Below are 13,284 nucleotides of genomic sequence, written 5' to 3'. Positions count from 1 at the left end.
CATAAGTACCTTCATATCTCAAATACTATGGACGGATAATTTTTGAAAATATATTACCATATCCAATCCTCAGGAAGAACATGTGTATATCCACACCACACATAAAAGGAATTATACTTATTGAAAAACTAATAAGTTTGGAGGAAAAAATAGAGAAAGACAAGTTTTGAAAATACGTGAATTGATGTATAAATGCTTGTCTCCTATTTTTGGCATGACTCTAGTATTTTATAAAACTTGTACAACCTAAAAGCCCACCCTAACTTGGTTTTAACTTACAAAAGTAAATCCTTTTAGCTTGCAACTCTAAATCACGTTAATATTTCAAACATTATGTCACATAAATCAAAAAAGGAAATATTTATATATTACAAAATCTTAATGAATTTTGAAGTCTTAAATATTAGGACTCTTTTAAGTAGTTCAAATAAGGTTAGATTTAATAAATAAAACTTTAGTTGATTTAAGAATCCTAAATATTAGGTAAATAATCAATTTATTATTTTGTCTAGTGCGAAATTTATTTTTAAAGGGTAAAAAAGACGAACAACATTTCGATAGGGGCTTCGTGCTTTTAAAATAGTATAGAATAGATAAATTTATAAATCCCTTTTGTGAGGTATAAGCTAATCCCCATTATGAAATATTTGAAACTAGACCCAAAGTAATAAAAACACTAATTGGTCCAATTCAATAAATAATAAAATAAATCATAATAGAAATATAAAAATATTTTTTTTACCTTTTAAAAAAATATAAGAATATATATATATATATATATATATGTATATATATTCTTCTCCCTCAACCTATTACCACGCTATTTTTCTTCCCCCTTCTATGTCGAAAGAACATCTGAAATATTCTATTGATGACATCCATTATTGAAGCTTGAGCTTCAAGCTTTAAAATTAAACTTTTCGAAATTGTGAACTATTTTGAGTGGGTGTTATTAGATTTTGTTGGGGATCTTTTGAGAGCCTAAATCTCAAATATAAGGGAGTTCGGAAGAAGATTTAAAGTGATTTTATGCGAAATTTCATATTTGAGCTTGAGATGGAAGATGAACATTTATATTTTTATTTATAATATAGATTTTAACTGAGTCTATACTACATGACTTGGATGTGCTTATATTAGATTTCAAAAGTATGTCGTGATCTATAATAAATTTGAAGTTAGTCTATACAAGCGCCCTACATATGTATCTTGCATTTGGTTTATATTAAAACACCTGCATAGTCTATTATCAACTTCTTTACCCAAAATCCCCCCCCCCCCCCTTCCCCCCAAAAAAAATCATAAGTACGTATTTCCTCTAAGACCAATCCCTTTGAGGGACACGCTGCTTTTGGAGAAATGTTTAGTGTAGACATTATAGCCTATTTGACCAAGCTTCTTTTGAAGCAAAAACACTTTTTTGGGTCAAAAATACTTCTTTTTTTTAAAAAAAAAAAAATTAAGGTGTTTGGCCAAGTTTTTGAAAGGAAAAAAAGTATTTTTCTCGAGAAGTAGAAGCAGTTTTGGAGAAGCAGAAAAAAATAGCTTCTCTCCAAAAGCATTTTTTTTTTAAAAACACTTTTGAGAAAAGTACATTTAGAAGTAGTTTTTTAAAGCTTGTCCAAATACTAATTGTTGTTCAGAAGTGCTTTTCAAATTAATTAGCCAAACACAAACTGCTTCTCACCAAAAGTATTTTTGAGAAAAATACTTTTAAAATAAAAAAACACTTCTCAAAATTAAATAATTTTTGCAATTTGACCAAATGTGTCGTTAGTCGTGTCAGAGAAATCCAAAGTAGTTCACATTAGTTACTCATGGGCTACGGGCTATCAAACTTGGGCCAGCCCAATAATAGTATGGACTTCAAAGTGAAACTTATCCATATAAGGAAAATTTACGGGCCCAAGCCCAATAATAGTATGGACTTCAAAGTGAAACTTATCCATATAAGGAAAATTTACGGGAATGACTCTGAGGAAAAAATATGAGTAGGCCATATTTAAGAAAATATTTCAGTTACCTAGCAGTAATTGTTTACAAAAAAGGCATCTAAATAATTGTATTTTTAGCATGAAACTGTAAATATGGACCCAGAATCACGATTTAAAAATGTATTTAAAAAATCTAAAGCATTCAATTCCAAAAAAGAAATCCAAAGCAGTTCTGATTCTTCTCCTGAACTTCCTAAATTAACGATGAACAATAATTTGACTAATTTTATGTTATTTGATTTTTGATTCTTTCATGTTTGTATATTTAAATCTTAATGATACATAAAATGTATATTAATTGACACTGTAAATATTTTACAAATATATTAAATATATATAGTGTATATTTAGAGTAATTAAGTTTTATACAATAAAAATTCTATAAATATACTAGTATATGCATAGGTTTTTCCTTGAAGATTTTCATATTTATGGTATATTTCTAGTATAAAATATTTTATATCTTATGCATACCATGAACATCCCACGAAAAAAATTCCAGCTAATCACATTATTAATATACAAAATATAAGCAAAAATGTATGCATGTTTAGTTGGAAATATATAAGGTATATTTGTCGTATATACATTATGAACAATTTAAATTTACTATATATATATATATATATTACTTGTATAAAAATAAGTAAAAATATTTAAATTTGATTTTTATATGCAAGAATGGAGATAGAAGGTAGCAACAATAAAGGAAGAGGGGGGAGTGCCGTTACAAAAGAGTGAAAAAAGGAAAGTTTTACTATAATGACGAGAGAGAAATGATATCAATATTATTAGAATAAAACTAACTCCTTAATCTAAGGGTCGGTTTATTTTTAAAATATGCTAGAATTGTAAAAGAAATTGCCAATTATGGAATAAATGAAGAATAATATTATTAATGAAAATAATATTAAATAAAGGATTAGGCATGTAAAAATTTCAATAAATATTAGTTATTATATTTAAAATCTCTTATTAAAATTTTATTTTTAGATAATCATCCATTCCATTGGAGCGCTCTTGATTATACCAGCTAAACATGACATATTAGAGGTAATAATTTATGTACGCCAAATATTATATTAAATTATAATAACTTATCATGATCACAAATTTAATATGTAAAAATATACAATAATTATATAAATTAAGTGTGTGTGTATATATATATATATATATATATATATATATATATTTCTTAATCGAACATAAATCATGCCGTGAGAGTAATTAAGTTTTACCGGCGTACCAAAATTTATGGGTTTTGGCAGAAAACGGAGAGACAGAGATACGCATGCAGAAGGGCAGCAAAATAATAAAAATGATTAACTCAATGTTTGAAATTACCAAAGCATATTTGGTCTGACGCAGTGAACGCAGAAATTGCCAAGTTGCAAAATCCTTAACACGTAATGTACGCACATGAACTAACGTTTTCCTTACCCCATATAATGATATTAGTTTGCTCTTTTGATAACTCCAGCTCCTAATTTCGTTAGAGGAATTAAATAATCCTTTCATGTCCAGGGTTAATGTTATTCACTTTATTTTTTACTCAATATTTATAGAATCTTTCGGTATTGAATTACCATCAGTTTTGTAATAAAAGAAATTAGCAAAAAATAAATTTTTTAACGAAGTTGGTTCGAAACAAATTCACGCTACATACTTTCTTGCATTTTAAATTTACCATATGAGTGACGTGACTGAGAAATTACCTGTCATTGCAAAATTTAAACTCTTGAGGCTCATTTGGTTTAAAAATTAGTTATACAGGGATTATATGAAGAGATTGAATGTGATATCTATAATGAAGAGATTTTTTTATGAGATTAATAAGAAAGAGATTGTTATATATAAATTATTAAAAATTTTATTTTTAAATAATTTAATCTTACTTTGTTAAATATGATTTTTTTATTTCATATTTATTTCGAATAAAATAATTATAAATTTTTGTATAACTTAATGCGCACTAATTAAGCACTGCATTATTTTACATAATACTAGTAGTAATTTTTCTGTTATGCAACCAATACCAAAGCTAAGATTGTACTATATTATGGGGGATTTTGTTATGCGATTAACTATTTCAATACAATTAACCAAACGCCGTTAAGATAAATTATATAGATGCATAAACAAATTCCAAATGGATGATTTGGCGTAAGAAATTAGGATCAAGATAAGTATAACTCTTTTTTGGAAGCAAAGACAGAATAAGACTACAAGCGGTGGAGCTGTAAAATTTATGCAGCAAAGACTCGTGTCAACCAAAGAGGTTATCCTAGTACACTTGTTATCTGCATGTGAGACAGACAAACCGCGATTCCAGACCAAATTCCAAGTACGTGTCTGTTCTGTAGCATGTCTCAGTTCTCTTCATCACCCTTATTCTTGGTAACTGTAAAAATATGGACACCCTTTTTATTGGTGATACTGCAGTAAACCTTTGGCTCTGATAATTCTCTAGGTTTTCTGATGTCATTTGTGTGGGCTAAAGAACTGTAAGAATTTAGGTTGTGCTTTTGGTTTTGATAAGTTCCAGGAATTTCTTCATCATTTGTAGGCTGAGTGAGTTTTACGACCGACACAAATCTTGAAAATGAAGGTTTGTTCTACTTTTGTATTTCTTTTTTTTTAAAGATTTGAAGTGTTTTCTTGGAGGCATGTACGTAGGTCATGCATTTTCATTAACGTTGACAAAATATCTTTAAGATGGAACTTTGTTTCTTCTCTTACTGCGACTCAATCTCAAGCAAATTGGGGTCAGCTATACGGATCTCTCTGTGTTGTATTTCAGTACTTTGTTGAAGAAATACTTGAGAATGTTTAGGTTTTCAGTTGATTTTTGAAACAGCGATTAGGGAGTTATATCAGTGCTTCTGCTTTTCTTTATATTCAGAATACGAGTTATAAATTTCACCGACCAAAAGAGGGGAACTTCTTAAAAATAACTTCATGCGCTTAATTAAAAATTAAAATAGTTCGACTGTGAGATAACTACCTAAGTATTATAGTAGCAAATTACCTCTACAATAGATATCAGGGGCGAAGCAAATTTCCCCTTCGTCGGAAATGGCAAAATATATTGACCACTCTTTGTCGGAAGATTTTTTTAATTCTTTCAAATTTTAGCGAGGATACTCCAACAAGAAGAGCCAAAATGAAAGGCCTTCATCATAGGCCACACTTGGCCTTTTGCCTTTGAAAGAGTTCAACCCACTTGAAAGAGGAAAGAGGAAAGGGGAGTAGGAATAGTACCCGAAAGTACGGATTCGGGTTCATCCCTCATTCAAGTATGCGCTACTTGAAAGTCAGGATAGATTCCACTCAGTTAGTACGTACCTTTTTTTTTAACACCCCTCGAGGAAATTCGCCACAGATAAATATGATACAAATTTGGTAAAAACAGACTAAAGTATAAAGTCCATAAGAGATGTTGGTGAGAGGTCTATATTGTTTTTAAGTATCAATTGACATGTGCATGTGAAGGTTCATCATGCAAGTGATGAGGAGAAGAAGGTGACAAGAAAGCAGAAGGCAGAAAGCAAGAGCCAAGAATCTGATGAACAGTCGCCAAAAAAGCCGAAAACAGAAGGCAACAGTGAGCAGGCTAATGGAAAATCAAATAGCACTGATATTGCAGCAGAATTTGAGAAGTTTTGTAAAGCTACAAGCGAACATCTCTCCATCAAACAAATGCGTGAAATCCTCGAAGCCAATGGCCGGGATGCTTCCGTCTCCGATGATGCTGTTGTTCCTAGATGGTTTGTCAAATAATCTTTTCCAATCTTATTTGTTATGTTCTCTTTTTGGAATTGTGTGTGTAGATTAAAATTAATTACACTACTAGTTTAGCTTTATAAGAGGCCAGTGCCAAATCATGCTTGTTACAGATGAATACTTATTAATAACTATAATAAGATTTTGTAATAAGATTTTAAGTGAACTGCCACTATCAGTATAATCAATTTTACCAGTTATCCTAGTCTTACCATAGGTTAGTTACAATATGTTGTTTACCAGACTATGCTTATTACAAAATTTTACCTACAAAATAATCCCTTTTAGAAAAGTGACCTGATATACAGTTTAAATTAGCAATATCAGTTTTGTAGAAATATCCTTTTTAACGCTCTTTTAAGTATTTCCCACTCTCTACTAGTAGTGCTGCTGTTGTTTTCCTTATTATTGCTCTCCCTGTACAGCCAAGACATACTGTTTTATGGTCCTCTCGGTCCTTGTCCGGTTTGTGGTGGCACGTTGGAGTTTTCTGGGGATGGTTATCACTGCCGGGGAGCATATAGCGAGTGGTCTAGTTGTGTTTACAGCACTAGGGACCCGCCAAGAAGAGAAGAGCCTCTAAATATACCTGATTCTGTTGGAAAAACTCCAGTCTCTGATGTAATGAGCCAAACTCTTCTTTACATAATTTGTTGTATACTCTGGGATGATCGCCAAATTAACTGTTTGTGCATGTTATAATCTCCTAGCTGATCGAGAAACATAGAGATCCCAAGAGTCGCCTGAAGCCGGAAATTACAGGAGTGGATAAACCATTTGTAGGAATGATGATATCTCTTTCAGGCCGTCTTTCTCGAACCCATGTATGTAATATGTTATTTGGTGAATCAGATTATCATGTTGGTATAGTTAGTAAAAACTACTCTCTACAGCAATATTGGAAGACAAAGATCGAGAAGAATGGAGGAAAAGTGGCTAATTCTGTTATCGGTAATTGGCCATATCTTATTATGAATTAAATGCTAGGATTTAATTGAACCCCTAAAAACTGAAAGGGTTCCTTTGGGCAGGGGCAACGTGCCTCGTAGTTTCTCCGACAGAGCGAGACCGTGGTGGCTCATCTAAAGTAGCTGAAGCAGTGTACGTACATTTAAAGAACTCTGCATGAATTAGACTAATTTAGCAATTACATCTTGACATGGAGGTATTGTTCTTCAGGGAGAGGGGTATCCCAGTTGTGAGAGAGGCTTGGTTGGCAGATAGCATCGAGAAAAAAGAAGCTCTAGCATTAGATGCGTATGATGTTGCCAGTGATATTGCAGTAGATGGTAAAGGTATTGCGCTAGACAAGCAAGATTCCAGTGTAGTTGCACTCGAAACTGTTACAGCTGAGGTTTGGCTTTCATCAAATTGTCTTTTTTAATTTTAGATTGGGATTCTACTCAATCTTCCGAACTTGGCTTTATATTGAGAGGTGCCTTGTCTTGGTTGTAGCTTAAAGTGTTTGGAAAGAGAGGTGTACATAAAGACACTAAGCTGCAGGATGAAGGTGGAACAATTTTGGAGAAAGATGGCTTACTGTACAATTGCGCTTTGACTATTTGCGATCAAGGGAGGAATATGAATGAGTACTGCTCGAGAGCTGGTGTATTTGTTTAGTTTTTGATAATAAGCACTTAGTGACAAATTGATCGTTTAAAATGGTGCAGCTTCTGCATTATGCAACTTATTATGGCGCGAGAGAACCGTTTGCACCTTTATTACAAAAAGGGCAAAATAGGTGATAGCCTCAGAGCAGATGACAAGCTAGAGGAATGGGAAAACTTGAATGATGCTATTAAGGAATTTGCAAAGCTCTTTGAAGAACTGACAGGAAATGAATTTGAACCCTGGGAAAGAGAAAAGAAGATTCAGAAGAAACATTTGAAGTTCTTCCCTATTGATATTGTGCGTGCTCTTGTCGTTTTGTGGTATCAATTATGTTTGATTTTGTTTCCTTTACCTGGATTAACATAAAACGACGTGAATTTGTAGGATGACGGTGTTGAAGTAAGGCATGGAGGGCTTGGACTTAGGCAACTGGGGGTTGCTGCTGCACATAGTAAGCTTGATCCAAAGGTAGCAAATTTTATGAAAGTACTTTGCAGCCAGGAGATATACCGGTGAGTCTTTTCACACGACTATCTTTCTAGTCTGTTTACATGTGCACAACAAATGACTATTGTCGGTCGAATGAAGGTATGCTTTAATGGAGATGGGGTATGATTCACCTGAAGTTCCTGTTGGAATGCTTACTGATTTTCATTTAAAAAGATGTACGTCTTTCTTCCCTTTGGTGCATTCTCTGTTGGAGATCGGGCATTTGCGAAATTTATTTCTAACTGTGCAGGTGAGGAAACCCTCCTGCGTTTTGTGGATAAATTGAAATCTTCAAAGGAGACAGGGAACCAAGAGGAGGCCCTCTGGGCTGATTTCAGCCAAAAATGGTTTACTCTCATGCCAACTACGAGGCCCTTGTCATTTAAAGACTTTGGAGAACTTGCAGACCATGTAAATTGCATATTTATTTTTTGTTCCCAGGTTTGAGTCGCTACTTAGATCCTTCAGTTGAAAATATATTCATGTGTTTCTCTCGTGTAATGCAAATTCAAGGCTGCTTCTGCTTATGAGGCTATTCGAGATATCAATACTGCCTCCCGCCTTATAGGAGATATGTCAGGCTCAACGTTAGACGATCCTCTCTTTGACCGTTATGTGAAGCTAGGTTGTTCTGTCTCACCGGTAGAGAAAGAGACGGATGATTACAAAATGATAGTGAAGTACCTGGAGAGAACTTATGAACCTGTGATGGTTGGAGAAACTGTAAGATAATTTCTATCGGCTTCCACGAGATTATCCTTTTGGGACATTCCGATTTATCATCAATATATAAGCTTTGATCTGAGTTGGAGTTATCTGTGTTTGTTTAGAGCTATGGCGTATCGGTTGAGAACATCTTCGCTGTTGAAGTAAGTGCATGCCCCTCTCTTGATGTCATCAAGAAGTTGCCGAACAAGGTTCTGCTATGGTGTGGTAAGTAATTGCATGATCCAATCTTGTTAGCTGTTGACTGTTTGTCCCGTTAGGGAAATACTAATCGAGACTGTGAATGGATTGACCTTAAAATAACAAGTGATCACTCTTTGCTAACAGGGACAAGGAGTTCAAATCTGTTGAGGCACTTGCAGATGGGGTTCTTGCCTGCAGCTTGTGCTCTTCCTGCACCAGGATACATGGTATATAGGGCAAACACACTTTCTAAAAGAAAGCATCATGTTATCTTTTATGTTGTTTGTTTAGGTAATGTACACATTCATTGGCATTTATGGTTCATTTGCAGTTTGGAAGAGCTATTGTATGTTCAGATGCTGCAGCGGAAGCTGCAAGATACGGTTACACAGCGGTAGATAGGCCAGAAGGTTTCTTGGTTCTGGCTGTTGCTTCACTTGGAGAAGAAATCCAGGAATTTTCAAGTCCACCTGAGGTAGAACAGCAAAAGATATTGATTTTAGATTATATATATTAAAAAATAGTGTAGGACTAATGTCCAATTTGCACCAACGCAGGATACGAAATCCTTGGAGGAGAAGAAAACTGGAGCTAAAGGGCTCGGCAAAAAGAAAACGGATGAGTCTGAACATTTTGTGTGGAAGGATGACATTAGAGTACCTTGTGGCAAGTTGATTCCATCAGAGCACAAGGACAGCCCCCTCGAGTATAATGAGTATGCTGTATATGATCCACAGCAGGCACGTACAAATGATTTATAAAGAGAAAATGGTTCTTGTGCTGAAGATTTTACATGGTGTTACTGACCTTGTCAATGTTATTCTTATTTTGATAGGTAAGCATTAGGTTCTTGGTGGCTGTGAAATTCGAGGAACAGGACGTTGAGTATGATACAGTTGAGCCCGAGGTATAAACGAAAAAAGTGGAAGACCAGGGAAGGGCTGTACATGAACATTTTGCCTATTCTCTTATCAGACTTTTTATGGGATTTTGTAGTATTAAGTACTTTTTGGGCATAGGATGGAAGTGGCTTTGTTAAATGGTTGGGCGCAAAGTTTTGTTCCTGTAGTGGTGGTCTTGAATCTTGAACTGTTAGATGGTTAAAAGTTTGTCTCTGTAGTTGTGGTTCTTGATCCCTTTTTTGTGTGTATGTATGCAAACAGCTGCTGCCAGAACCTTTTTTGTATTTGTTTATGGATCAAGTACTTTGTTTTCTCTTTTCATGCTCCGCTTTGGTTTTTTCTAATGAGTAATGTTGCCGCTTTTTGTTCTTGGTCTTGGAAGAATAAGCAAAGCTGCATTTAGTGACACAAGGTTGATGACTAAACCTTTGCTGAACTAATTTAGTATTCATTCCAATCTACCATCTCTGGGAAAGCAAAACTGAATGCGTCATACTACTGCTTTCTTCAATGGCATTTCATTATTTACTAAAACCAGAGGAGTAATGGGAGATTTGAACATTGTTGGCATTGTGTAAACAACTAATGAACTGGATTACCTTGAAGGGCATATAGTCGTTTCCTAGCTTTCCAATCCAGTCTGCTTTGCAGCTTTCTGCAGCCTTAAAAAATTTAGTATTCGGGTTCGGGAAATATTACGACCGAATGAATCACAAAAACATCTTCCTCCTTTCCCTGCACAAAAATGCAATACATTACTATTCACAAATCAAGGTAGTATCTTTTACATTACATTGTGCTCTCAACAGTTGTTACCACTCTAAGGTCCGTTTAACGAAGAAAGGTGTAAATGGAGAAGAAATACAAATAGTTATGTGCAATCCAAGACTAACAATTATAAGTTAAATATATAGACAAAGAAATTAAAAAAGAATTACGATAAAGTCAATTGTTTGGTGTGGCCTCTTCACGATTATGCTCATTGGCAAGGAAAAGTATGCTTTAGAGCCTTGATGATGACAGAAGTGCCCGTAATGCGAGGTGAAGCGCTCAACATGTTTTGAACCTCACATCATGACTTAAGCGCGTGACAACACTAGGCCTTTCAAGTTCACCAGTTATTGCATTACTTTGTGAATGGTAGTCTTTTAAATTGTGCTCAAGTTCACCAGTTATTGCACAATCAAATTATAGCTTCATGTCTGCCATTTAATTTTCTTACTCATTCTTCAACAAAATCCAATTGTTCCATGCAACAGCGCGAGATAACCCAATTTTGCAGATACTTCGTAGAACTGGTGTACCATAAAATTGAGGGGCAAAATTTGCCCTTTTTCATCAATTTCAGCTTGAACACCAACATATATATTATAGTTTCCATCAACTTACGTTTATAATCACCCGGTAGGGTACCATAGTATTGAGTAGTTCCATCCAAGTCACAACTATCAATACCATTGAGGGGAGCCATATTGTTGTCATAATAAAGTCGAGATTAGAGAGCTTGCGGAGAACCTTGGACTTAGGACTTAATTATGATGATTATTGTTGGGGTCAAAGAAGGGAAACCTTGAAATAAGTTTCCGTGTGACCTATAGCTCACGGGTTCGAGCAGTGGAAGCAATCGCTACTGTTTGTATTAGGTTGCGATGTTTACATCACATCCCTTGGGTTCGGCCTTTCCCCGAACTCTGCGTGGACGTGAAATGCCTTGTGCACCGGGCTGTTCTTTTATTTTTGGGGTCGAGGAGGAAGACGACGACATCGAAGTGGTGCCTCATAGCAAAGAGGATGATTCATATTGTACTAGAATTATGATGTAATTCTTTAGAACTATTATTTTGTTTCTTTAAGTTTCTGTACTTGTTATGAATAAAGTTTATAGCTTTTGCAAATTATAATCCTAAGCTTTAAGAACTATTTCAGAAAATCAAAACAGCTAACAATTCTCCTAAAACCAACTATTTAATTCATTTATCTTTTAATAGGTGTGGATAAGTAAACAATAATAAAATGTCTACAGCAGATTCAATTTTTTTAACCTCCAACGTTTCTATTGTAAACATGGAAAAGAAGTCGTGTTGCTACAAAATTTCCTTATTCCTCTCCAAGTACTAACTCAAAACCATAAAATCTGTACCACAGAGCATTCAATACAGGGGAAAACTTTAAGAAATATTGTCCTAAAATCAATATAATAAACAATATGAATATATTAGTTAATGACTTACCTACAATCAGAATTAGATGGAGTGGAATCTGTAAGAGCGAATTGGCAGTCCAGAACAGGTGTTTGATTTTGAAGCTCCGAAAATCGGCGAAAATGGCGAAGGGGCGAGGGGATGGGTTCTGACGACAAAGATTATGGAAAATTTGAACTATGATATCGCTTATAAAATACATTAATAATAGAAATTGTAACTTTTGATTTTTGAATAATTATAAAGAAATATGTCAAAAAAATTAACTTGACCTTTGTATTTGTAAGAATGACATAAAAAATAGATAAAATATTTTACACAAAATTGACTAGTTGTAAAATTTCAATATTAGCAAAAATAAGGTTTTGGACAGTATTTTAAAGGCGTTTTCTAGGAGAGACACTGGGCGGGCACGCTAAGGCATACTAGGAGGGCGCAAGTATTATGTAGTGTAAGTCTCAATCTTCTCGGGCATAAGTCATGATATTGAGAACTTCGAGCTAAGATTCTTACTAATAAATAGGAGTAATTTTTCTTATTACTTAAATATTCAAAAGTTAACTCATAGTAAATTCTCAAACTAAAAAACCTCAAAAAAAGTCAAAAGCCTTTTCTAACTATGTACCTATTTCTATAATTTTTTCATTTTGAGTTTACTGAGTAACAATTATGAAGATGTTTTCAAATGTTAGCAAAAAAGCTCGAAGTGATTCCAATTAATTTTCAAAATTTTAATACCATACAGCATGTTGGGATATATACTATTAACCATGAATTTTGGTTTGGATATAGTATTTATTATGGAATAATTATTTATTTAAGTTTAACGAAGTTTTAAATAGATCATATATTCGTTTGTGTCTGTTACTTATATAGTAGATGATTTAGTGTATAGAGTTTAGCTTATACACAGAAGATTAAATCATCGGTTCTTATAAGTATAAAGATCATGTTCACAATCTAATGATGGAATTGGACAAACCATCAGGAATGATTGTAGCACAAGATTAAATATAATTTATCTTGATTATGAGAATGGTTTAATTCCGACTTCTTGTGCTAGTACATTTTGTATGTATTGAACGGACCAAGTAGAGATAAGTATTTTATACTGACTTAATAAAATAAATTCTCTAGCCATTAAATGTACTTATACTCTTAATCTTGATATAATTATTATTAGTTGTGTATATTATTTATTGTTTTGATTTACTAAAAGACAAGATTCTTTTGTGGGTCAATATGCCTGGTAAATTGGACAATGATGATATACATTGGCGAAGTAATAATTAGTTGATGGAATCCATGTCTCGGTCTAGAGATTAATGATACACCTTTATGAAAGCTTATAAGTTTTCATGTGTAAACCCTGCAGGTGGATTTTGTATCTGT

The 13,284-nt window shown here is 33.7% G+C and overlaps 1 protein-coding gene and 1 long non-coding RNA gene across 2 annotated transcripts; one reads left to right on the top strand and one right to left on the bottom strand.

Moving 5' to 3' along the window:
* The first annotated feature begins 4,209 nt into the window (after window positions 1-4,209).
* Window positions 4,210-10,033, top strand: LOC104214717 (protein ADP-ribosyltransferase PARP3-like). The gene is made up of 18 exons (XM_009764431.2): window positions 4,210-4,605; window positions 5,490-5,764; window positions 6,206-6,401; window positions 6,491-6,604; window positions 6,674-6,731; window positions 6,812-6,881; window positions 6,960-7,134; window positions 7,236-7,369; window positions 7,451-7,688; window positions 7,776-7,903; window positions 7,980-8,056; window positions 8,131-8,291; window positions 8,394-8,603; window positions 8,711-8,813; window positions 8,934-9,016; window positions 9,121-9,264; window positions 9,347-9,529; window positions 9,625-10,033. The coding sequence occupies exons 1-18, from the start codon at window positions 4,600-4,602 to the stop codon at window positions 9,700-9,702; spliced, it is 2,433 nt and encodes an 810-aa protein (XP_009762733.1). The 5' UTR covers window positions 4,210-4,599; the 3' UTR covers window positions 9,703-10,033.
* A 98-nt stretch (window positions 10,034-10,131) lies between these two features.
* LOC138882386 (uncharacterized) lies at window positions 10,132-12,052 on the bottom strand. The gene is made up of 2 exons (XR_011403983.1): window positions 11,923-12,052; window positions 10,132-10,426 (listed from the first exon to the last, which is right to left on the bottom strand). It is a non-coding gene; the product is annotated as an uncharacterized lncRNA (long non-coding RNA).
* Window positions 12,053-13,284: the final 1,232 nt, after the last annotated feature.

The sequence above is a fragment of the Nicotiana sylvestris genome, chromosome 11, assembly GCF_000393655.2.
Source record: "Nicotiana sylvestris chromosome 11, ASM39365v2, whole genome shotgun sequence".
NCBI lineage: Eukaryota > Viridiplantae > Streptophyta > Magnoliopsida > Solanales > Solanaceae > Nicotiana > Nicotiana sylvestris.
Note: the sequence above shows the minus strand (reverse complement) of the source record. Positions and strands in the feature narration are given on the sequence as shown.